General features: G+C 41.5%; 1 protein-coding gene across 9 annotated transcripts in view; it reads left to right on the forward strand.

The window, feature by feature from the left end:
* Nucleotides 1–24,082, forward strand: part of EPS15 (epidermal growth factor receptor pathway substrate 15) — a 182,304-nt gene extending 158,222 nt beyond the window's left edge. For all 9 annotated transcript variants that reach the window (XM_089300698.1, XM_089300699.1, XM_051857775.3 and 6 more), the window contains 4 exons: nucleotides 11,324–11,400; nucleotides 15,173–15,335; nucleotides 18,007–18,188; nucleotides 21,948–24,082. In XM_089300698.1, coding sequence (XP_089156824.1) covers nucleotides 11,324–11,400; nucleotides 15,173–15,335; nucleotides 18,007–18,188; nucleotides 21,948–22,094 — 569 coding nt within the window. In that variant the 3' untranslated portion in view covers nucleotides 22,095–24,082. The remainder of the gene's footprint in view (nucleotides 1–11,323; nucleotides 11,401–15,172; nucleotides 15,336–18,006; nucleotides 18,189–21,947) is intronic.

The raw sequence follows: 24,082 nt of genomic DNA on the forward strand, positions 1-24,082 counted from the left end.
TTTATCATATCTATCGTGTGCAGATATTTTCTTCCATTCTGTCAGTTGCCTCTTTGTTGAGTGCTTCCTTTGCTATGCAGAATCTTCTTAGCGCCATGTAATCCCAGTTGTCTATTTTTGCCTGTATTGCCTGTGCTGCTGGGATCTTATCCAAGAAATCTTTGCCTATGCCGATGTCTTGCAGTGTTTCCCTATGTTTTTTTCTAGTAATTTGATAGTTTCAGGTCTTAATTTAGGTCCGTGATCCATTGTGAGTTGCTCTTTGTATAGGGTTTAAGGTAGGGGTCTTGCTTCATATTTCTATATGCAGAGATATAGTTTTCCCAGCACCATTTGTTGAAGAGACTGTGCTTTCATCAGGGAGTGATTTTAGCTCGTTTGTCAAATGTTAGTTGGTTGTAGATGCACGGATTAATTTCCAGGATCTCTAGTCTGTTCCATTGGTCAACGTGTCTGTCCTTGTGCCAGTACCAATCTGTTTTGATTATAACTGCCTGGTAATATGTCTTTTTTTTTTTTTTTTTTTTTTTTACAGGCAGAGTTAGACAGTGAGAGAGAGAGAGACAGAGAGAAAGGTCTTCCTTTCCGTTGGTTCACCCCCCAAATGGCTGCTGCGGCCAGTGCGCTGCACCGATCCAAAGCCAGGAGCCAGGTACTTATCCTGGTCTCCCATGCGGGTGCAGGGCCCAAGTACTTGGGCCATCCTCCACTGCACTCCCGGGCCACAGCAGAGAGCTGGACTGGAAGAGGGGCAGCCAGGACAAAATCCAGCGCCCCAACAGGGACTAGAACCCTGGGTGCCGGTGCCGCAGGCGGAGGATTAGCCAAGTGAGCCGTGGCGCCAACCCTGGTAATGTCTTGAGATCAGGTCTTGTGATGCCTCCAGCTTTGTTTTTATTGTTTAGCATTGCTTTAGCTATTCAGGGTCTCTTGTGACTCTGCATGAATTTTAGAGTTATTTTTTCCAGATCTGATATTTTGATTGGGATTGCATTGAGTCTGTAAATTACTTTGAGTAGTATGGCATTTTGATGATATTAATTCTATCAATCCATGAACATGGAAAAATTTTCTATTTTTTGGTGTCTTCTCTTTCTTTCTGTAATTTTTTTTTTTTTTGACAGGCAGAGTTAGACAGTGAGAGAGAGAGACAGAGAGTGAGATAGTGACAGTGAGAGAGAGAGACAGAGAGAGAGTGAGATAGATAGATAGTGAGAGAGAGACAGAGAGAAAGATCTTCCTTCCGTTTGTTCACTCCCCTAATGGCTGCCATGGCCGGCACTGTGCCGATCCAAAGCCAGGAGCTGGGTGCTTCTTCCCGGTCTCCCACGCGGGTGCAGGGACCCAAGCACTTGGGCCATCCTCCACTGCCCTCCCGTGCTACAGCAGAGAGCTGGACTGGAAGAGGAGCAACCGGGACAGAATCCGGCGCCCCAACCAGGACTAGAACCCTGGATTCCGGTGCTGCAGGCGTAGGGGATTAGCCAAGTGGGCCACGGTGCTGGCCTCCTTAATGTTTTACAATTTTCTTTGTAGAGTTCTTTCCCATCCTTGGTTAAATTTATCCCAAGGTATTTAAAATTTTTTGTAGCTATTGTGAATGGTACTGACCTTACAAGTTCTTTCTCAGCCATGGCATTGTTTGTGTATACAAAGGCTATTGATTTTTGAGTGTTGATTTTATATCCTTTAACTTCGCCAAACTTTCTTATGAGTTCCAATAATCTCAGTGGAATCTCTTGGTTCCCCTTTCTGTAGGATCATATCATCTGCAAACAAGGATAATTGAACTTCCTCCTTTCCCATTTGTATCCCTTTGATTTCTTTCTCTTGTCCAATGGCTCTGGCTAAAACTTCTAGAACTATATTGAACAGTGATGGTGAAAGTGGGCATCTTTGCCTGGTTCCAGGGCTCAGTGGAAATGCTTCCAGCTTTTCCCCATACAATTTGATGCTAGCTGTCTTAACATAAAACACCTAATCTTTCTTCCCAAATATTTTTCTCTTAGAGCTTCCCTATTTTAGTCATAGCAACTTCATCTTTAATTTGCCCAGACCTAAAACCTTAGAATCAGCCTTGGCTCTTTACTCCATCTCTAATCTATCAGGAGTTCTTTCAGATTCTTCAAATTATAGCTGGTAATAGCCTTAGAATGGCCTATGCCTTTCTACCAGTATCTCGTTTCCCCCTTTTCACTCTGTTCCAGCCACACTGGCCTTGCTATTGATCAGCTGTTGGTCCCGGTGTTTCTTTAGGCCTTTTCACTAGCTACTTCCTCTTCCTGGGATGACCCTTCTCCATGTTTTCATTTGATGATCGCCATTACTTCTAACAAAACTTGGCTTCAGATGTTAGTTTCTCTGCAAGGCTTATTCTGGCGCCTTATCAGTCATTTACAAGTAACCCAGCCAAGCACCCTTAGATTACCTTTCTGTTGTTTCTTCTTTCATTAGGACTTTTCAGTAAACTATTTAAGTTACTTTGTTTTTCTCTTGTTTGTCTCCTCTTCCTACTAGAATTTAAGTTCCACAAGGAACTAAGGTCTTTATTTTCACTGCTACAGTCCAAGAACCTGAAAATCTGCCTGGGCACATAGTATTATTGAATAAATGAATGTCTCCTCAGAGAGCATATAAAGGAAACTCAGTAAATGAGACTCGTTTTGGGGGGAGGAAGGGTGGATATTCTTTACTTTGTTCTGGTAAGTGATTTTTTAAAATATGGTGGTAGAATATATTAACAGAGTTTGCTATTTAACCATTTTTAAATGTACAATTCAGTGATGTTAAGTGCATTCACATTGTTGTGCAGTTATCGCCATCATCCCTTTCCAGAACCAAAATTCTGTACCCATTAAACAATAATTTCTCATCTTCCCTCTCATCAAACCCTAGCAACCATCATTCGGTTTTCTGTCTCTATAATTCTGACTACTACTTCAGATACTTTGTGTAAGTGCAGTCAAAAGTGTTTGTCCTTATGTGACTCGCTTATTTCACTTAGCAAAATGTCCTCAGGGTTCATGTGTTGTAGCATGTGTCAGGATTTCCTGCCTTTTAAAAATTGAATATTATTAACATATGTCTATATCACATTTTGTTTATTTTCATATGTTAATATATACTTACTTGGGTTGCTTCCATGTTTTTATGAATAATGATGTTATGAACATGAGTATACAGATAATCTAATTCCTTGCTTTCATTACTTTTGGGTAGAATTCCAGAAAAAATACTGGATCATATGGTAATTCTATTTCTGACTCTTTGAGAAACTACCATACTATTTTCCATTACTACCAACAGTGCACTAGCATTCCAATTTCTCTACATCCTTGGCAACTCTTACATTTGGGGATTTTGAACATCTTTAAAAAAGAGATTTTTATTTTATGTCTTTGAAAGGCAGAGTTAGAGAGAGGGAGAGACAGAGAGAGAGAGAGAGAGAGAGATCTTCCATTTACTAATTCATTCTCCAAATGGCTTCAATGGCCAGGTGGAAGCCAGGAGCCCAACTGCTGCCTCTGCAGGTACATTACTAGGGAACTGGATCAGAAGTGGAGCATGGGGGATGGCATTGTGGTGTAGCCGGTAAAGCCACCACTGCGATGCCAGCATCCCATATAGGTACCAGCATTGTGGTATAATTGGTTAAGCCACCACCTGCAATGCCATCACCCCAAATGGGAGCCATCTTCAATGCCATCATCCCAAATGCATGATGGTTCAAGTCCTGGACACTCCACTTCCAATCCTGTTTCCTGCTGACAGCCTGGGAAAGCCGGGGAGGATGGCCCAGATGCTTGGGCCCCTATCACCCAAGTGGGAGACCCAAATGAAGCCATTTCTCCAGGCAAGTGGATAATGGGGTGCCAGCAGTGGCTTAACCTGTTGAGTCACAACACTGGACCCTGAGCATCTTTTCATATGCATATTGTCTATTTGCATATCCTGTGCCGAGAATTTCTATTTAAGTTCTTTGTCCATTTTTAAATTTAGTGTTTGCTTTTTTGTTAGGTTTTAGGAGTTATTTATATACTCTGAATATTAACCCCTTAAATAGATATTTTGCAAATATTTGCTCCCATTTCATGAATTAACCCTTTTCTGTTGATACTGTCTGTTGGCACACAGAAGCATTTTAATTTTTTTGCTTGTTTGTTTTTAAAAATTTTATTTATTTATTTGACAGGCAGAGTTACAGACAGTGAGAGAAAGAGAGACAGAGAGAAAGTTATTCCTTCCTTTGGTTCACTCCCCAAGTGGCCACAACGGCCAGAGCTGCGCCGATCCGAAGCCAGGAGCCAGGTGCTTCCTCCTGGTCTCCCATGCAGGTGCAGGGGCCCAAGCACTTGTGCCATCCTCCACTGCACTCTTGGGCCACAGCAGAGAGCTGGACTGGAAGAGGAGCAACCGGGACTAGAACTGGCACCCATATATGGGATGCAGGTACCGCAGGCAGAGGGTGCCATGGCGCCCCCCACCTTTTTTTGCATTTTAATTTTGATGTAGTCCATTTTATCTTTTTTTCTTTTCTTTCCTGTCATAACCAAGAAAGCATTTCTAAATCCAGTGTCATGATGCATTTCCCTCTATCTTTGTAAAAATTTTATAGTTTTAGCTCTTGTATTAAGATCTTTAATCCATTTTGTGTTAATTTTTATATATAGTATAAGAGAACTTTGCATGTGGTTATCTAGTTTTCCCAGCACCATTTGTTTAAAAGACTGTCATTTGCTCATGTGTGTCTTTGGCAACTTTGTTGAAAAGTGTTCGATCATGAATGTGACAGTTTGTTTCTAGGCTATTGATCTATATTTATATTCTCGTAAAATTCCATTTTCTATGAACTTTTTGAAGTTGTCAATATTCCATTCCAAACAAAACATTCCTTGTTTTGATTACTATAGCAATGAAATAAGTTTGTTTTTTTTTAAGGATTTATTTATTTACTTGAGAGGCATAGTTACAGAGAGGTCTTCCATCTGCTGGTTCACTCCAAAAATGGCCACAATGGCCGGAGCTGGGCCAAGACAAACCCGGGATCTAGGAGCTTCTTTGGGTCTCTCACATGGGTGGAGGGACCCAGGCACTTGGGCCGCCTTCTACTGCCTTCCCAGGCCATAGCAGAAAGCTGGATCAGGAGTAGCTGGGACTTAAACCTGTGCCCACATGGGATGCCAGCACCACAGGTGGAAGCTTAGCCTACTATGCCACAGTGCCAGCCTCTTTTTTTGTCTTTTTTTAAGATTTTTTTTTTTTATTTTAAAGGCAGAGTTATAGAGACAGAGAGAGAAAAAGCGCGAGCTTCCATCTGCTGGTTCACTCCCAAATGGCAACTGCCAGAGCTGGACCTGGCCAAAACCAGAAACTTCATTGGGTCTCCCATGTGAATGTCAGGGTCCCAAGTACATGGGCCGTCTTTCACTGCCTTCCTCTTAGCAGGGGGCTGGATTGGAAGTGGAGCAGCTGGGACAGTAACTGGTGCTTATATGGGATTCCATTGTCACAGGTGGCAGGTTAAACCACTACACCACGGCTCCAGCACAACAAACACTCTTTTCTGTGACACCTGTCTCTTGATCTGTTGGCCTTTCTATCCCTCTGATTTTCTATTAAGACTCTAAACTTTTTAAAAATCATTTATTTATTTGAAAGGCAAGGTGACAGAGAAGAGAGAGAGATCTTCTATCCACTGGTTCACTGTCCAAATGACTGCAACAACCAGGTCTGGGCCAGGTTTAAGCCAGGAGTCTGGAACTCCATATGGGTCTCCCACATGCGTAGCAAGGATCCAAGCATTTGGTCCATCTTCTGCTATCCCAGGCACAGTAACAGGAAGCTGGATCAGAAGCAGAAGAGCTGGGGCTTGAACTGGCCCTCTGATATGGAATGCTGCCTTTGTCACAAATAGCAACTTTAACCTGTTGTGCCAAAACGCTGGCCCCTTGTATTAAATTACCTTCAGTGTCTGGGGCCAGTTGCCGCCTGCAGTGCTGGCATCCTACATGGGCACTGGTTCAGGTCCCGGCTCCACCACTTCCTATTTAGCTCTCTGCTATGGCCCGAAAAAGCAGTAGAAGATGGTTCAAGCCCTTGGACCCCTGCACCCACGTGGGAAACCTAGAAGAAGCTCCTGGCTTTGGATTGGCACAGCTCCAGCTGTTGCAGCCAATTGGGAAGTGAATCATCAGATGGAAGACCTCTCTCTCTCTCCCTCTCTCTCTCTCTCTCTGCCTATCCTTCTCTCTCTATGTAACTCTGACTTTCAAATAAATAAATAAATATTTTTTTAAAATTACTCTTTACCTGCCAATCCATTATCCACATTACTGCTAGGATTGTGTTTCTCAATGTTGATAGTATTACCACAAATCTAGTCACTAGCCCTGGGACATAGACAGATCTATAGATAATGTGTTTTTTCTTAATATGTCACAGAAAAGTATCTGAAAGTAATGTTGTCCACTCTATGAAATGTGAAGCAACACTCAACATTCCTCTGAATAGCCTGTGTTTGTTAATATTTTTTTTTATCACCATCTATTCAATTACTCAAGCAGAAACCTGCAGTTGTCCTAGGTTGCATCCCTACTCCCCCAAGCTTCTGGACATTGCAGAAACTTGCTAGTTGATTGCTGGAGCTATGCAGACATGATATGTGTCAAATTTGCTACATTGTCATAAGCTTAATTGAATGGAACAGTCTAAAGAATAGTAGTTAATGTTTAGAACACAGGTGCTAGACTCCAACTGTCTGAACATGGGAAATCTCTTTTCAAATAAAAGACTATTAAGTATGCTAAAATATTGGTAAAGGTTATTTATAATAATGAAATTATAATATTTAGCTTTTGTATATTTTTCCAAAATACATATAAAGGGGCAACAATGAGGTCTTTTGACTTAAAGCCTGGTTCTGTGGGTTATGGTTGCTGAGTACATGAAGAGAAAGAAAGCTAAGCAGGATTTCTTTCCAGATATACCAGGGGCTACCCCCCATTAGGGGTCCCTCATGTGATTTCAGCAAGTTCACGGTTTCTAGGCAAGTCCTTCCAGTTTCTGGGCAGGCACATCTGCTTCATTTTAACCATGATCAGTATCTGAGAAGGTTCTTGCTGATGTCTTAATTGCCAAATTTTGGCAGAAATGCTTTGTCGTTTATCTGGGATATGTTTTCCCAGCATTTGGTCCAGTGCTAAATTGGTCATTTATTAGGTATAGAAAGACTCTAATAAAGAGCCTGGCATTGTGGCGCTGTGGGTGAAAACCCCCGCCTACAGTGCTGGTATCCCGTATGGGCACTGGTTCACCAACTTCTGATCCAGCTCCCTGCTGATGTGCCTGCGAAGACAGCAGAGGATGACCCAAGAGCTTGGGCCCCTGCACCCACTTGAGAGACCCTGGCTCTTGGCATTGGCCTGGCCTAGCCTGTCATTGCAGCCGTTTTGGGAGTGAAACAGTGGATGGAAGACATCTCTCTCTGTTTCTACCTCTCTCTATAACTGCCTTTCAAATAAATAAAATAATAAATCTTAAAAAAAATAAAAGGAAGAAATTCTTCTAGTATGTTATGTTCATAATATAGAAATGTCATGGCTTTTACTAATTTCTTCCACATTATGTACATCACAACATTTCAGTCAAATCGGACCTAACTCAGTATCATTGCCACACATGTTATGGCTTCTTGTAAAGGCAGTGGGCAGAGAAAAGGCATGAAGCAGGTTTTTCATCCTTCCAGAGGAATCAGCCCAGCTCCTTCTCCCTATTACTCTTCTTACAATTAGGAGAGCACCTGCATCCTGCTCAGCCTGAACCTCAATAGCTGTGTTACCGGGAGTAACAGAGGAAAAGGAAAGGAAAACCTGAAATAGAACCAGTGAGCTGTGGTCCTCAGCAAATATGTGTTAATGAGAAACAACTTTAATAGATAAAATGATAGGGTTGCCTGTAACTCTGGACTTCTCAACATTCTCTTTGGGATCAGTGTTCTCTAAATTTTTCTTTGAATGTACCTGCCCACTTCCCCATCACTGGTTTGGAAACAAAGCAAACAAAAGCAATACATAGTCCTTGCCTGTCTTCCGGGTTTTTTTTATGAATAATCTTTTTCATTTTTTAAAAAAGATTTATTTATTTATTTGAAAGTTAGAGTTAACACAGAGAGAGAAGTCTTCCATCTGCTGGTTCACTCCCCAATCAGCCGCAACAGCCGGAGCTGCACCAATCCGAAGCCAGGAGCCAGGAGCTTCCTCTGGGTCTCCCATGTGGGTGCAGGGGCCCAAAGACTTAAGCCATTGTCTACTGCTTTCTTAGGCCATAGCAGAGAGCTGGATCAGAAGTAAAGCAGCAGGGACTCGAACTGATGCCGATATGGGATGCCGGCACCGCAGGCAGCGGCTTTACCCACTACACCACAGTGCTGGCCCCCTCGTCTTCTGTTTATATCTTTGGTATACTCCTTTCTAGAGATACAGGCACACTTTATACATTTAAATGGGTGGGTGAACAGACACAATTTTTGTTCTAGGAATGGTTTGGGGCTGGTGCTGTGGCATAGAGGGTAAAGCTGCCTCCTGCAGTGCCGGCATCCCATATGGGTGCCTGTTCATCTGCCCTACTTCCAATCCAGCTGCCTGCTATGACCTGGGAAAACAGTAGAGGATGGCCCAAATCCTTGGGCCCCTGCGTCTGTGTGGGAGACCAGGAAAAAGCTCCTGACTCCTGGCTTCAGATCCACCCAGCTCCGGCTATTGTGGCCATTTGGAAGTGAACCAGCAGACGGAAGATTCTCTTACTCTCTCTCTTGCTCTGTGTTTCAAATAAAATAAATAAATCTTTTAAAAAATTGGTTTGATTCAAAGATGAGGAGTTAAGAAGAACAAGGAGAATTTTATGCCTGTCTTGACTTCTCTTTTGCAGTTCTTTCTCTTTCTTTGTTTCCTTCGGCTTCTTATATTACAGCAACTTATATAAACATTCTTTGCTGTCATTGGTTGGCTTCATGTCTGAAGAGGTGATGCCTGTGTCACAGTAAGAGCCATCCATTCCAGCTGAAAATGTTAGTCTACCTGGAGAGAACACTGTGAGGGAAGAGAGAACTGCTTATGCCTGTAGAGTTTTGGTTAAGTAATGCTTTTGTAGTTAGTGTCCCTTCTGTCTGGTAGACTATTTGCTGTCCACTGCCTCAATCTATTTGGCAAAGAACATTTCTTACTCAAAAGACCATCCTGAAAAGTTCAGATATAATGGCTGCTTACTAGTTTAAACATTTATTTATTTATTTATTTGAAAGGCAGAATTACAGAGAGGCAGAGCAGAAAGAGAGATCTTCAATCTGCTGGTTCACTCCCCGAATGGCTGCAACAGCCAAGTCTGATCCAGGTCAGAGCCAGGAGCTTCTTGTGGATCTCCCATGTGGGTGCAGGAGCCCAAGTACTTGGGCCATCCTCTGCTGCTTCCCCAGGTGGATTAGCAGAGCAGGGAGCTGGATCAGAAGTGGAGCAGCCGGGTCTTGAACCAGTGCTCGTATGAGATGTCTGCACTGCAGAAAGTGGCTTTACCTGCTACACCACAGTGCCGGCCTCTGCTAGTTTTCCTGATTTTCCCAATTAGTGACTTCCAACTACAGCTTTTTCATGCCTCTGTAATAATCTGTAAAAGACTCTTATTATTGTTTATGTTTCATTAGACTGAGCTTTTCAAAGGAGGAACTAGGGACTGGCATGTGGTGCACTGGATTAAGCCTTCCCCTGCAATGCCAGCATCCCATATGAATGCTGGTTTGAGTTTGGCTGCCCCACTTCTGATCCAGCTCCCTGCTAATGTAGCAGAAGATAGTCCAAATGCTTGGGCCACTGCCACCCACATGGGAGACCTGAATGGAGTTCCAAGCTCCTGACTTGAGCCTGGCCCAGCCTCAGCCATTGTAGCCATTTGGGAAGTGAACCAGCAGATGGAAGACCCCTCCCTCTCTTTCTTGCTATCTCTCTGTCCCTGTCTCTTTTTCTGTCTCTGTAACTCTGCCTTTCAAATAAACAAATATTAAAAAAAAAAAAAAGTAGGATCTATATCTTATTGTCTTAGACCTAATATATAGCTCAAAGATGTTCATTGACCATTCATTCATCATTGGATAGGCCTTATTCCTGTTTTCAAGAAACTTGCTGTCTAAAAAGGGTGATTATCAATCATGGATAACCATAGAACAAATTAGAATGTAACTATTGCTACAGAGAAGGAAGGAGTCACTTCCTGCTAGGAGAATTGGCAACAACTTAGGTTATCTCCGGTTTTGTGGGTGAGGTAGCATTTGAAATGGGCCTTGGAGGATGCATGTGAATTGTGGACTTAATGGTATCTTTTTTTTTTTTACTTTTTATTGTTTAATTTGCAAGAGAGAACTTCTATCTGCCAGTGTCCCACTCCACCTCCTCGCCCCAGCCACCAAGCCAAATACCCACAAAGACCAGGGCCGAGCCAGGCCAAAGTCAGGAGTCAGGAACTCAGTCTAGGTCTTCCATGTGGGTTGCAGAGACTCTTCTACTTGAGCCATTATCTGCTGCCTCCCAGGGTGAATGCCACCAGGAAACCAGAATTGGGAACAGAGCTGGGATTCAAACCTAGGTACTTCCTATGAGCTGTGGGCATCCCAACCTACAGCTTTAACTATTAGGTCAAACACCTGTTGCCCACCCCCCATCTTTTTTTTTTTTATTTCCTGATTTAAATAATTTAAATTCATAAGAGCTGTATTATTGGATATGTATACCAGAGCCTTATATACTTTACTTAGAGTTAGTTCACCTGTTTTTGATCCTGAATCAAATCAGGAATACGTCTTGGATTAAATAGAAAATTAGATCAGGGCTGGCATTTTACTCAGTAGCTAACACACTGCTTTGGACACCTGCATCCCATATTGGAGTGCCTGATTCAAGTCCTAATCCCCCTGTTCCTGATCCAGCTTCCTGCTAATGTGTACCTTTGGAGACAACAGATAATGGCTTGAGTACTTAGGTTCCTGCCAGCCATGTGGGAGACCTGGATTGAGTTCCAGGTTCTGAGTTTGGCCTGGCCCTGCCCTGTATATTGCCAGCATTTGGGGTGGTAGAGAAGCAGATGAAAGACTTTACCCTCTTTCTTTCCCCTTCAAATAAAGTGAAAATTAGTTTTAACTTTTATGACAGAATCAGTTGATTCATACAAAGAAATATCTCTCATTGTGCACTCTGTAATATTTTTCATCTGTCTGAATGTTACCAACCAAAAGAGAACAGATTCAATCTCTATCCTATTACATTGATTTTCTTTATTTTAGCCACAGACCCCTTTGCCTCTGTTTTTGGAAATGAATCATTTGGAGATGGATTTGCTGACTTCAGCACATTGTCAAAGGTAATGGGCAGTGATTAATAAGAATGGGAAACTATGCTGTGCTTCTTGTAAAGGAGCAATCCTCCTTTCAATACTATAACCTTCTCATAGACATTACCACTTGATTTCAGTAAGTCACAACAAATGTTTATTTCAGAATGAAATGACAGATAATATATAGCCAAAGTTGACATATTTCTGTACACAGACTATGGTAATGTTGTAAGTAATTATTTTCTATTCACAAGTTTGCTCAGCAGCTTCATATTTAAAGTCTTTTTCTCTTTTTATACATGTTTGTCCCCATTGAACTACATTCCCCCCCCCCCCCCCCCATTGACGGTTGAGGTGTATTGCTGTAAATTCTGGGCATTCATCCCATCCTCTCTGTATTGGTTACTTCATTTCATGTTCTGAGGTTGTTAGGGTCAAAATTAAGATAATCAATACACAAAGACCAGCACTAAACATCTACTACTTCTAGTGTAGCTCTGGTATTAATTCAGGTCAAGAGAAAAGGATTAGATTGTATGTAAAATTGTCTCTATCATTAGTTCTTAACTGGTATTATTTTGCCTCCCTGGAATCTTCGGCAGTGTCTAAAGACATTTTTGGTTTTCACAGCTGGGTGAGGAATGTTAATCACATCAAGTGGACAGAGACCAAGGATGCTATGAAATGTCTCACAATGCACTGTCCGGTCCCCAAAAATGTGGAATTATGTCCAACCCAAATTGTCAGTAGTGCCATTGTTGAGAAACATAGGAACATAGGAAATAGATTTAAAACATAGGAACATAGAAAATAGATTTAAAATTGTAAAGTCTGAGCCGGCGCCGTGGCTCAATAGGCTAATCCTCCACCTTGCGGCGCCGGCACACCGGGTTCTAGTCCCGGTCGGGGCGCCGGATTCTGTCCCGGTTGCCCCTCTTCCAGGCCAGCTCTCTGCTATGGCCAGGGAGTGCAGTGGAGGATGGCCCAGGTGCTTGGGCCCTGCACCCCATGGGAGACCAGGAAAAGCACCTGGCTCCTGGCTCCTGCCAGGATCAGCGCGGTGCGCCGGCTGCAGCGGCGGCCATTGGAGGGTGAACCAGCGGCAAAGGAAGACCTTTCTCTCTCTGTCTCTCTCTCTCACTGTCCACTCTGCCTGTCAAAAAAAAAAAAAAAAAAAATTGTAAAGTCTGGTTTGTTACAGAGAAGTAAATCTTTCATTACTCTATGTATTTGGAAGGCAGCCTTCAGACTCACCTTAAGATTTACCATCCTACTGGATCAATTTGTTTAAAAAGTTAGCTTTCAAGTTGTCTCTTTATTTTGTGTATATATCATTTTCTTTGTATTAATATGAAATATCTCCTATATTTAAGTGCATCAAGAAGTATAGAATCAGTATTTTTTTTTCCCTTTATCATTTGGATCAGCTGTTCCATGTGAAGACAGTCCCTTCAGAACAGGCTTCGGTCATTTTGTTCTGAATATTTCCTGAAGCTTGACAAACCTGTCATCCAAAGTTGGCATTTTTGGCTTTGACCCATTGCTCTTAATAAATAATGCTGTTAGAATTCACTACTGTTATAGAACAGTTTTCTAAAAAAAATTGTCCCAAGACTAATGTTGTAGTACAGAAGGTTAAGTTGTGGCTTGTGGCACGTGCATCCCATATAAAAGTGCCAAATGAAGTCCCAGCTTCTCCAGTTCTTTTTTTTTTTTTTTTTTAAGAGATATTTATTTATTTATTTATTTGAAAGTCAGAGTTACAGAGAGGCAGAGGCATTGAGAGAGAGAAAGAGGTCTTCCATCCAATGGTTCACTCCCATGGCTGAAATGGCTAGAGTTGTGCCGATCCAAAGCCATGAGCCAAAATCTTCTTCTGGGTCTCCTATGTGGATGCAGGGGCCCAAAGAGTTGGGCCATCTTCTACTGCTTTACCAGGCTGTAGTAGAGAACTGGATTGAAAGTGAAGCAGCCAGGACTCGAACCGGCACCCATATGGGATGTTGGCCCTGTAGGTGGTGGCTTTACATGCTGTGCCACAGTGCTGGCCCTGCTTCTTCAATTCTAATTCAGCTTCCTGCAAATGTGCCTGGGAAGGCAGCAGAGGATAGTCCAAGTGTGTGGTCCCTGCAAGCTATGTGGGAGACCAGGTTGGAGGTCCCCGTTCCTGGCTCAGCCAGGACCAGACCTAGCTGTTCTTGCTTTTTTGGTGAGTGAACCAGCAGATGGAAGAGCTCTCTGTTTCTCCCTTTCTCTCTGTCACTCTGCCTTTCAAACAGAAATATTTTGAAAAAAATTTGGCCCTGGGGCTGGTGTTACGGCATAAGGGGTTAAGCCACCACCTGCAGTGTTGGCATCCTATGTGAGTCGAGGCAGCTCTGCTTCTGATCCAGCTCCCTGCTAATGCACCTGGGAAAGAGCAGAAGGTGGCTCAAATGCATGGGGCTCCTGCCATGCATGTGGGAGACTCAGATGAAGCTCCTGGTTCCTGACTTCAGTCTGGCCCAGTCTTGGATGTTGCAGCCATTTAGGGAGTGAACTAGTGAATGGAGGATCGCTTTTTCACTCCCTCTCTGTCTAACTCGGCTTTTCATATAAAGTAGGGGCGGGCCAGCACTGCGGCTCACTTGGCTAATCCTCCACCTGCGGCACCGGCACCCTGGGTTCTAGTCCCGGTCGGGGCGCTGGATTCTGTCCCAGTTGTCCCTCTTCCAGTTCAGCTCTCTGCTATGACCCAGGAAGGCAGTGGAGGATGGCCCATGTGCTTGGGCCCTGCACCCATGGGAGACCAAGAGGAAGTACCTGGCTCCTGGCTTCGGATCAGCGCAGCATGCTGGCTGCAAGGCACCGGCTATAACAGCAACTTAGGGGGTGAATCAATGGAAAAAGGAAGACCTTTCTCTCTGTCTCTCTCTTTCTCACTAACTCTGCCTGTTCAAAAATAAAAAAAATAAATAAATAAAGTAGGGGCTGGCAGTTGTGGCGCAGGAGGTTAACGCCCTGGCCTGAAGCACGGCATCCCATATGGGCGCCAGTTCGAGACCTGGCTGCTCCACTTCCAATCCAGCTCTCTGCTATGGCCTGGGAAAGCAGTGGAGGATGGCCCAAGTCCTTGGGCCCCTGCACCCACGTGGGAGACCCAGAAGAAGCTCCTGGCTTTGGATTGGCTCAGCTTCGGCCATTGCGGCCAACTGAGGAATGAACCATCAGACGGAAGACCTCTCTCTCTCTCTGCCTCTCTTCTCTCTGTGTAACTCTGACTTTCAAATAAATAAATCTTAAAAAAAAAAGTAAATTTTAAAAAAAGGTCCTGAAATTATCAGTTTTCAGTTTTCAGAATATAAATAAATAAAGCTCCAGGGGCTGGCGCCTGTGGCTCACTTGGTTAATCCTCCACCTGCGGCACCAGCATCCCATATGGGCACCGGATTCTAGTCCCGGTTGCTCCTCTTCCAGTCCAACTCTCTGCTGTGGCCCGGGAAGGCAGTGGAGGATGGCCCAGGTGCTTGGGCCCCTACACCCACATGGGAGACTAGGAAGAAGCACCTGGCTCCTGGCTTCAGATTGGCGCAGCGCCACCTGTAGCAGCCATTTGGGGGGTGAACCAACGGAAGGAAGACCTTTCTCTCTGTCTCTCTCTCTCACTGTCTAACTCTGTCAAAATAAAATAATAATAATAAATAAAGCTCCATAATGCTCAAGTCAGTGCTACATAATCATGTAAATTAGTTGGGTATAGAGTGTGTGTGTGTGTGTCTGTGTGTGTAACTCCATGTATGAACTTTTCTTTTAAACAAAGGTCAACAATGAAGATCCTTTTAGTTCAGCCACATCAAACTCCGTCAGCAATGTGGTCACTACAAAAAATGTGTTTGAAGAAACATCAGTCAAAAATGAAGATGTACCTCCAGCACTGCCACCAAAGATCGGGACTCCAACAAGACCCTGCCCACCACCACCTGGTATGAGAGTCGGTACCTTCCCTAAGTCAGTTAGATGTCCCTTCTCTTTCTGGAAAGTATTATGTGGGCCTTACTTTTGTACTTATATAAAAGGCCTTAAAGTAAGTCAATGCACACAGAATCCTGCCTCTGTCATCTGTTCTCACCACAACACAGAATTACAGCCATGTGCTGGAGAGACTAGCATTTGTAACTGCTATGAACGGCCTTTCTGGCAAGAGGCTTTTTTTTTTATTTTTCTTAATCAGAGGCTTAAATGGAAAAGAGACTTGTGGTTGTAGTATCTTGCTTTTTGAAAGCTCATTATCCTTTAAATAGCAGTTTCCTGTTTAGTACAGGAAGGGTTAATTTGAAGTTCATTTTTTCCTGTAAAACATAGTCTTTCTTAAATCCTTTAATGTGAGAATATATGGCCATTTGATATCCAGAATTCATCAATATAGTGATTTAAATCAGTGTTGCTTTTCTTGGAGGAAAATATGATTTTACCTCATTTAGAAACCTGTAGTTTATAATATCGATTGGGTATCCCTATCTGAAAATCTGAAATCCAAAATGCCCCCAAATCTGAAACCGAGTGCCAGCATGACACCACAGAGAAGAACTCTACCCCTGACCTCATGTGATAAAACACAGTGAAGATACAAGCGTGGGGCAGGTGATGTAACACAGCAAGTTATGCTACCATTTAGGACACCCCCTTCCCATTCTCCATTCTTCTAATCCAGCATCCTGCTGATGTACCTGGGAGGCAGCAAATGATGGCTCAAGTACTTGGGTTCCTGCCACTTGTGTGGGAGACAGATGGAGTTACTGGCTTCTGCTGAGTCCAACCCCAGCTGTCGAGGGTGTTTAAGGAGTAAACCAGTATATGGAAGATAATCATTCTTTCTCCCCCTTTCTCCATTACTTTGCTTTTCAAATTAATAAATAAAATATCTTAAAAAGTATATTAAAAATATGTAAAATTACCATTAAGTAATGTGTTACGAGGTGTATAAAACATAAATTTTCTGTTTAGCCATGGGTTCTATCCCAAAATATCTCATTATGTATGTGCAAATATTATAAAGTCCAATATCTGAAACACTTCTGATGCCAGGCATTCCCGGTGATACCCAACTCAGTGATTTTTTTGGTTTAATCCAGAAACAGATTCATAATAGTGTTTTTTTTTCTTAATGTCTTTATGTGTGTGTTTAACACTATACAAAGGAGAGGGTTTTTGTTTTGTTCATAAAAAAGTGACTAAAAGGCAATCCCCAAAGCGGTTGTAGTGCTGTTATGTGAAAAGACATTTGATACACATTGCTTTTTGAACATACCTTGGTAAATTTTTAGTATCAGTAGTTAAGAATTATTATTCTTGCCAAAATAACCTCCCTGAGATATTTCTTGGGCAGATTATTTTATTCTTTATTATAAAGAATTGTATGTACAGTTACTGATACTCAATTATCTGTTGAAAAATAAATAAAAGGAAAATAACCTACATCATCTATTGCAAGAGTTCAGGTTGTCAGATTATGTTAAAAAAATAAGTAAATAGTAAACTTGCTCACTTAAATTTTTATATCTATTCGATAGCAATATGGTTTTTTTTTTAAATCCTAAATAAAATAGTAAACTAGTGCCTGAATCAGAATCTTCAGCAGAGAGTATTTCATAGAATGACCAAAGACAGAAGGGTGGCTTGCTGAAAATAGTAGCAGACTGGGAGGCTGAAGATCTGGGCTCTGGGTACCCCCTGATTAGCTCCCAATCATAACTGTATAATTTCCTGTGTCTGAGCCTCAGGTTATAGATTATGACAGAAAATTAGAATTAATTCTAATTTTGCCTACCTTCACAGGATTGTTGGAAGGATCCATTGAGGTGTGAGATAAAACATCTTTTGTAAGCTGCTACAGTGATGGAAAGAATCTCTTGTTACAGTTGCTATTACCAGCTTAATGCATTTTAGGAAGAAAATATATTTGAAGATACCTTAACACCTACTCTAATTATTTCTTCTTCAAAAAGTACTAAGTTTAAGTAAGAACTTAAAATTAGAGAATGTGTTTGAAAATGATAATGAATTAATGAGTGACTAACAGAATAGTATGCTGTTGTTTGGTCAAATTATCAGCAGCCACTCAAAGATTGAAAATATTGTAGATGACAAAAAAGTAACAAAATGGTTTTGCCAGGGTAATTTTAAATTGTATGTCCCTTCATACTGCATATGGAGAAAAGAAGAATTCTGCCATTTTTCAAAGGTCCTTTATTTGCCCTCTTGCCAGTCGAGGATGACTCATTGAAGTGTCAGGCTGAGGTTATAACAGGCTGATTCTATCATCTTACTCCTGTTGTATCCTTTCCTCCCTCTCTTTTTGGAAACATGGTTCTTTGAGAGAAAACAGGTTTACTCTCTATTAAAATATAATCCCTACCCCGTACCCACATTGCTATTTTTTCATTTGAGTGTGTATAGCTGGAATATATGTGAGATAAAGTGAATGAAAATTTTAAGGGCGATTCTTGGTATTGCCTTTTAAGACAATACCAAAAATATATCAGATCCCCACTCCTTCTCCATCCTCAGTTCTTTAATGCTCCCTGTGGACTTGTTCTTGTGTGCTTGTGTTTGCCATATTTACTGCTTGAGTTAATTATAATGATTTTAATCCAGGGAAAAGATCCATCAACAAATTGGATTCTTCTGATCCCTTTAAACTGAATGATCCATTTCAGCCTTTCCCAGGCAATGATAGCCCCAAAGAAAAAGAACCTGATATGTTTTGTGATCCATTCACTTCTACTACCACTACCAGTAAAGAGGCTGACCCAAGCAATTTTGCTAACTTCAGTGCTGTAAGTACTGTGAATGGGCTGTTTGGGGGGGAAATCTTTCCATTTGTAGCTTCAAGAGTTTTCAAAGCTTGCTTTGGAATCTGCCAAATTTATACTATTTCAACTAAATTTACCAACATACTAGAAACAATCTTTCATTCTTCCCCAAAGCAAAACCTCTGTTTGGTTCTCTTTTGATGGTTTTAAAGTTGTTGCATTGCATGACTGATTCTAATCTTAGTTCTTGTGATACTATACAAGTTGTTTTGTAAACCCTTCTCTTAGTCTTGGTAATATAGATGTAATTAAAATCCTAACATTTTGCAGATGGTTATAGATGGTGGTGCTTTAATAAGCTATTAGACAATCATTTGCTATCTGTTCACCAGATAAATAATGCTAGTAATGAGCTTGAGAATTGCTAACTATATATGTGTTGTGTATAAGGTTTTAATGAATTCTGGAGACTGATTAGCAACTATTTCTTTCTTTCTTTTTTCTTTTTTCTTTTTTTTTTTTTTTTTTTTTTTTGACAGGCAGAGTGGACAGTGAGAGAGAGAGAGAGACAGAGAGAAAGGTCTTCCTTTGCCGTTGGTTCACCCTCCAATGGCCGCCGTGGCCGGCGCGCTGCGGCCGGCGCACCGCGCTGATCCAATGGCAGGAGCCAGGTACTTCTCCTGGTCTCCCATGGGGTGCAGGGCCCAAGTACTCGGGCCATCCCCCACTACACTCCCTGACCACAGCAGAGGGCTGGCCTGGAAGAGGGGCAACCGCGACAGAATCCGGCGTCCCGACCGGGACTAGAACCCAGTGTGCCAGCGCCGCAAGGCGGAGGATTAGCCTAGTGAGCTGCGGTGCCGGCCTGATTAGCAACTATTTCATGAGTATGAGAGGATAGGGCCAGGAATTCTTTAAATGATGAAATTAGTTACTGTATATAGTAGCTTTTTAAAAATGAAAATGTCAGATTTATGAAATACATGACGAAAATTTTTAGTTATTTGGAGAGCTCTAGATCCCTAGCTTCCCAGGTTTATTCTGCATTCTATTAGAGCTGATTAAAACAGAAACTTGATTAGGAGGGGTGCTATGATAATGTTATAGGCAGGACCTATAAGACCACAGAAAGGACCACCAACCGTGGAGACATCACTGTAGGGGGACATAAAGCAGTTGCTCAGATAAAACCAAGTCTTTATTTTTTTAACTAAACTCCTAGAGTACAACTGACGAAGTTTGAGGTTTCCTGAATTTTTTTTTATTTATTTATTTATTTATTTTTTTTTTTTAATTTTTATTTTTGACAGGCAGAGTGGACAGTGAGAGAGAGAGACAGAGAGAAAGGTCTTCCTTTGCTGTTGGTTCACCCTCCAATGGCCGCCACTGCAGCCGGCGCACCGCGCTGATCCGATGGCAGGAGCCAGGATCCAGGTGCTTTTCCTGGTCTCCCATGGGGTGCAGGGCCCAAGCACCTGGGCCATCCTCCACTGCACTCCCTGGCCATAGCAGAGAGCTGGCCTGGAAGAGGGGCAACCGGGACAGAATCCGGCACCCTGACCGGGACTAGAACCCGGTGTGCCGGCGCCGCAAGGTGGAGGATTAGCCTATTGAGCCACGGCGCCGGCCTCTGAATTTTTTTTTTTGAGGCAAAATAACTTTCATTATCACTGACTATTCTGTAACCCAGGAATTCTCTATTTCTCATCTTACGCCTTTGATTTTAGAAACAAGAGGCCGGCTGCCCCTGGTCAGTCTGCCTAATGTTCCCCTACTCGGTGTAGCACTAGATCACTTGACCAGTTACTTTTCCCTGCTGCTGTTTCTGGTTGGAAAGCAGGTAGGAAGGTATTTGCATATAACGAGGCAGTGAAATTTTGAGTCAGTTCTCTAAGTCCCGGTGGGTTCTCCTGAATGTGACCAAAAGAAAGTAGGAGTCATATTTTGTATATTATCAAAATGGAGTATCAAAATTATATTGACTTGCCGGCGCTGCGGCTCACTAGGCTAATCCTCCACCTTGCGGCGCCGGCACACCGGGTTCTAGTCCCAGTCGGGGCGCCGGATTCTGTCCCGGTTGCCCCTCTTCCAGGCCAGCTCTCTGCTGTGGCCCGGGAGTGCAGTGGAGGATGGCCCAAGTGCTTGGGCCCTGTACCCCATGGGAGACCAGGATAAGTACCTGGCTCCTGCCTTCGGATCAGCGCGGTGCGCCGGCTGCAGCTCACTGGCCGTGGCGGCCATTGGAGGGTGAACCAACGGCAAAGGAAGACCTTTCTCTCTGTCTCTCTCTCTCTCTCACTGTCCACTCTGCCTGTCAAAAAAAAAAAATTTATATTGACTGGATTTTCATAAGATGAAAGTTGTATTATCTCAAGCAGAGTCAAGAAGTAACCTTCTTGGGAGATTATAATTCTCTTAATATAAAATAATACTCTGACAGTTTGTGGCATTTAGTATCTTAAATATAGTTTCAGTGAATTAAAACCTGGTTGGAATGAAGCTTGAACAATAGTTAAGGCATTTTGCTTATTTCATACTTCAGAATCTCAGATAGTATAATATAAAGCAGCTTGTATTATAAATTTTTTTTCATTGTGAAAATCATTTGTCCAGGCCGGCGCCGCGGCTCAATAGGCTAATCTTCCACCTAGCAGCGCCGGCATACCGGGTTCTAGTCCCGGTCGGGGCGCTGGATTCTTTCCCAGTTGCCCCTGTTCCAGGCCAGCTCTCTGCTGTGGCCCGGGAAGGCAGTGGAGGATGGCCCAAGTGCTTGGGTCCTGCACCCCATGGGAGACCAGGAGAAGCACCTGGCTCCTGCCTTCAGATCAGCGCGGTGCGCCGGCCGCAGCGTGCTGGCCACGGCGGCCATTGGAGGGTGAACCAATGGCAAAAAGGAAGACCTTTCTCTCTGTCTCTCTCTCTCTCTCTCTCACTATCCGCTCTGCCTGTCAAAAAAAAAAAAAAAAAAGAAAGAAAAGAAAAAGAAAGAAAATGATTTGTCCAGTATTAAGAGTTTCAAAAGTCCTATAATTCCCTAATGAATAAAGCTACCAGTTACAAAAAGCCTGACTATTTCTTTCATTTTATCCTTTGTGAGATTCCTCTGTGTCAAGGCTGGAAATCAAGTAGAATTCTTTATTTAGTATCTGCCAAAATTGGTCTGTTTTGGGTGGACAAAAATATTTCTCCAACCTAGTAATTACCAGTGTTATGATTTTGTATAGAGCAGATCAAAAATGTTCCCAGACTTCATGCCAAAACCTTCAAAATGCTCTAAAAATTGGTTGTGTCTTACTTAGTATACCCAATGGTTTTATATTAAATATAACTAAATAAGCATCTTTTTTGCTTCATAGTTTTTTTGTACCTGAAGGACTAGGATAAGGTAGACAGTTGCCAGTGGGATTAAGTTAAGAACATTCATCCTCTGAGGATGAATTCACTGAAGTTGAACTAGTAAATGTTTTACATTGAATCAAAAAGGCTATTTACCCCCTTCTGTTTTTAGATCTCTTAGTCTGTTTAGCATTTGTACTTCTTTTAAGTGATGTTTTTAATGTTTAGTTTTATAAATTATCATATAGACTGCATTAATTCTTAAAATTAAACAATTTAATAACTAGTTAAAACTAATTTTTTTTTAAATAACAAATAACAAGGAAGATTCCCAGAGTCCTTGAGGTAAAAAAAGTGGCTAAATGCCTTTTCAATAAAAACTGTTTTCCTTCTTTTTATTTGTCTTCCTTATTCATTTGTTCATTCATTCGGTCTCTTAAATGGCAGTATCCCTCTGAAGAAGATATGATTGAGTGGGCCAAGAGGGAAAGTGAGAGAGAGGAAGAGCAGAGGCTTGCCCGGCTGAATCAACAAGAGCAAGAAGACTTAGAACTGGCTATTGCACTCAGCAAGTCTGAGATTTCAGAAGCATGAAGAATTCTCTTGTCTTTTGTCAATAATACTTACTCTTTTTCCTGAATACTGAAGCTATTTACAATATGTATCAAAACTACCTATGAGCATGGGAATACAAAAGGTTTGAGATTCCTGTAAATGTGACAGAAAAATGTTTAGTTGTTCTTTTTTTTTTTTTAGTCTATTTCCAATTTGTCACAAATATATATATTTTTCCCCACCCTATAAAAGCAGTAACCTAGTCAGACAACTTCACCTAAGACCCTGTCTGGCATGCATTTACTATAAGCTTTTGCCTGCCTGTGCTACTTTTACTTGTAAAGCTACAGCACTCAAGCTTCTGCCATCTGGAATATAGAGAAATAGTTTGACCCTGTGGTAACCTTGTTCTGTAGTTATACTGACAGAAGCTGGGGGGGGTTCTTAAATTTTTCAGTATTCTCCCCTGATTTGGTTGAGGGAGGGGAAAGGAAAGAACATCGTATTTCTTTTATGATTGGTGCAAATTGGCTACTTTTATGTCCTTATGGTAAAAATACTGCTTAATTTGTTTTTTAAAGGCAAGGAAAAAATGCATAGACTGACTCTGCTATGGAAAAAAGAGATGCTTTAGGTTGAATTAGTATAGCTTCAGCCTTGATCTTTTCCTAAATAAAAAATGTTAAAGCCTAATGTGTGAAATTTTTTTAATTTCCCTGGATTTAAAGAATTATAGATCTCAAGATACCTCTATATTTGCTAATTAATAAAATCAGTTCTTACAAAGAAAATTTGTAAGAAAATATTCATTTTAAGTGCTAAACATTGGAGAAAATGTACCACCTAAAGTGTACCCATCAGTATAAGAGAAGTAAACATCTAACATGGCAGGCATTCTGCCTTTGCCATAGCACTGTCCTGTTCAGTTCATGATAGACTCTTTGTTTATTTGCCGAAACTTCAGCAAGCTAGAACTGGAAGGTACTTTAGTTTTCCATGTATATATATTTTGGTTTTCTTTAATGAAGGCTCAATTACTTGAAATGTAAAAACTTTACTGAATACAAATGGAAAATGACATGTATTATCGTATTGCTGTTCTGTCCATCTTTGTGTTTTATTTACTCTCTTCATGATTCATGATTTTTACCTATAAAATTAGCAGTCTAGCAAAGAGCAGTCTTGTTTTCACAATTGAGAAGCTCTTGTGTTGAAAGTCTGTAAAACTGATGGAGACAAGCTGAAGTTGAATGTGAAGCAGACTGTGGAATAAGCTGTAAATTATAATCTTCCTTTTTTAACATGAATTACTGAATTAGATGATGAATAAAATACTAAGATAAAGAAAAATGCACCTCAAATTAATATACTTCACTGGAATCACCAAGTGAAGGTGGTATTGGTCTAGTGTAAATCAGAGTAACTTAGTGCCTCGCCTATGAATAAATTTCAGAACACCCAACTCATTTCATGTTGAAATGGTGCTTTTTTTCTTTCCACATATAATTGGACTGCTGCAGTTTAAAACAAACTTAATCCACTTTCTTGTACTGCTCTTTTTGTCTATTTTTGTAAACAGAAACGTTGCAGTATAAAAGTCATACTTAGAAAGCATGGGCTGAATCCTAGTCATAAGGTTTTAATTTTGATAGACTAATCCAGCAGCCGAAGGATTTTCTGCAGATATTGATGGCGAAGGTTGTGTTGGGAGTTGTGATAGGTGGGTTTTTATGTTTCTTTTTCCTTCCCCTTACTCTTCAGGAAAAAGGTAAGGTAGGTTAACAACAACCTTTTGCACTGGGAAAATGAACAAATGTTTGAAATGCTTTTGAAATTTGTTTTTAACTAAAGAAAACACCCTGGAAAATATTAAATATCTGTAACTTACAAATGCCAACTTTCAGTGTAATAAGTGTACCCTAATCTTATGTATGTTTAACTGGAAAACATAGATTCTTATCTTTTGTTAAAATATGTATTCTTGGTGGACCAATATAATATTAAAGTATATATATTATATAAATATA

This window comes from Oryctolagus cuniculus, chromosome 7 (assembly GCF_051225735.1).
Source record: "Oryctolagus cuniculus isolate XC-2025 breed Fujian yellow rabbit chromosome 7, ASM5122573v1, whole genome shotgun sequence".
Classification (NCBI taxonomy): Eukaryota; Metazoa; Chordata; class Mammalia; order Lagomorpha; family Leporidae; genus Oryctolagus; species Oryctolagus cuniculus.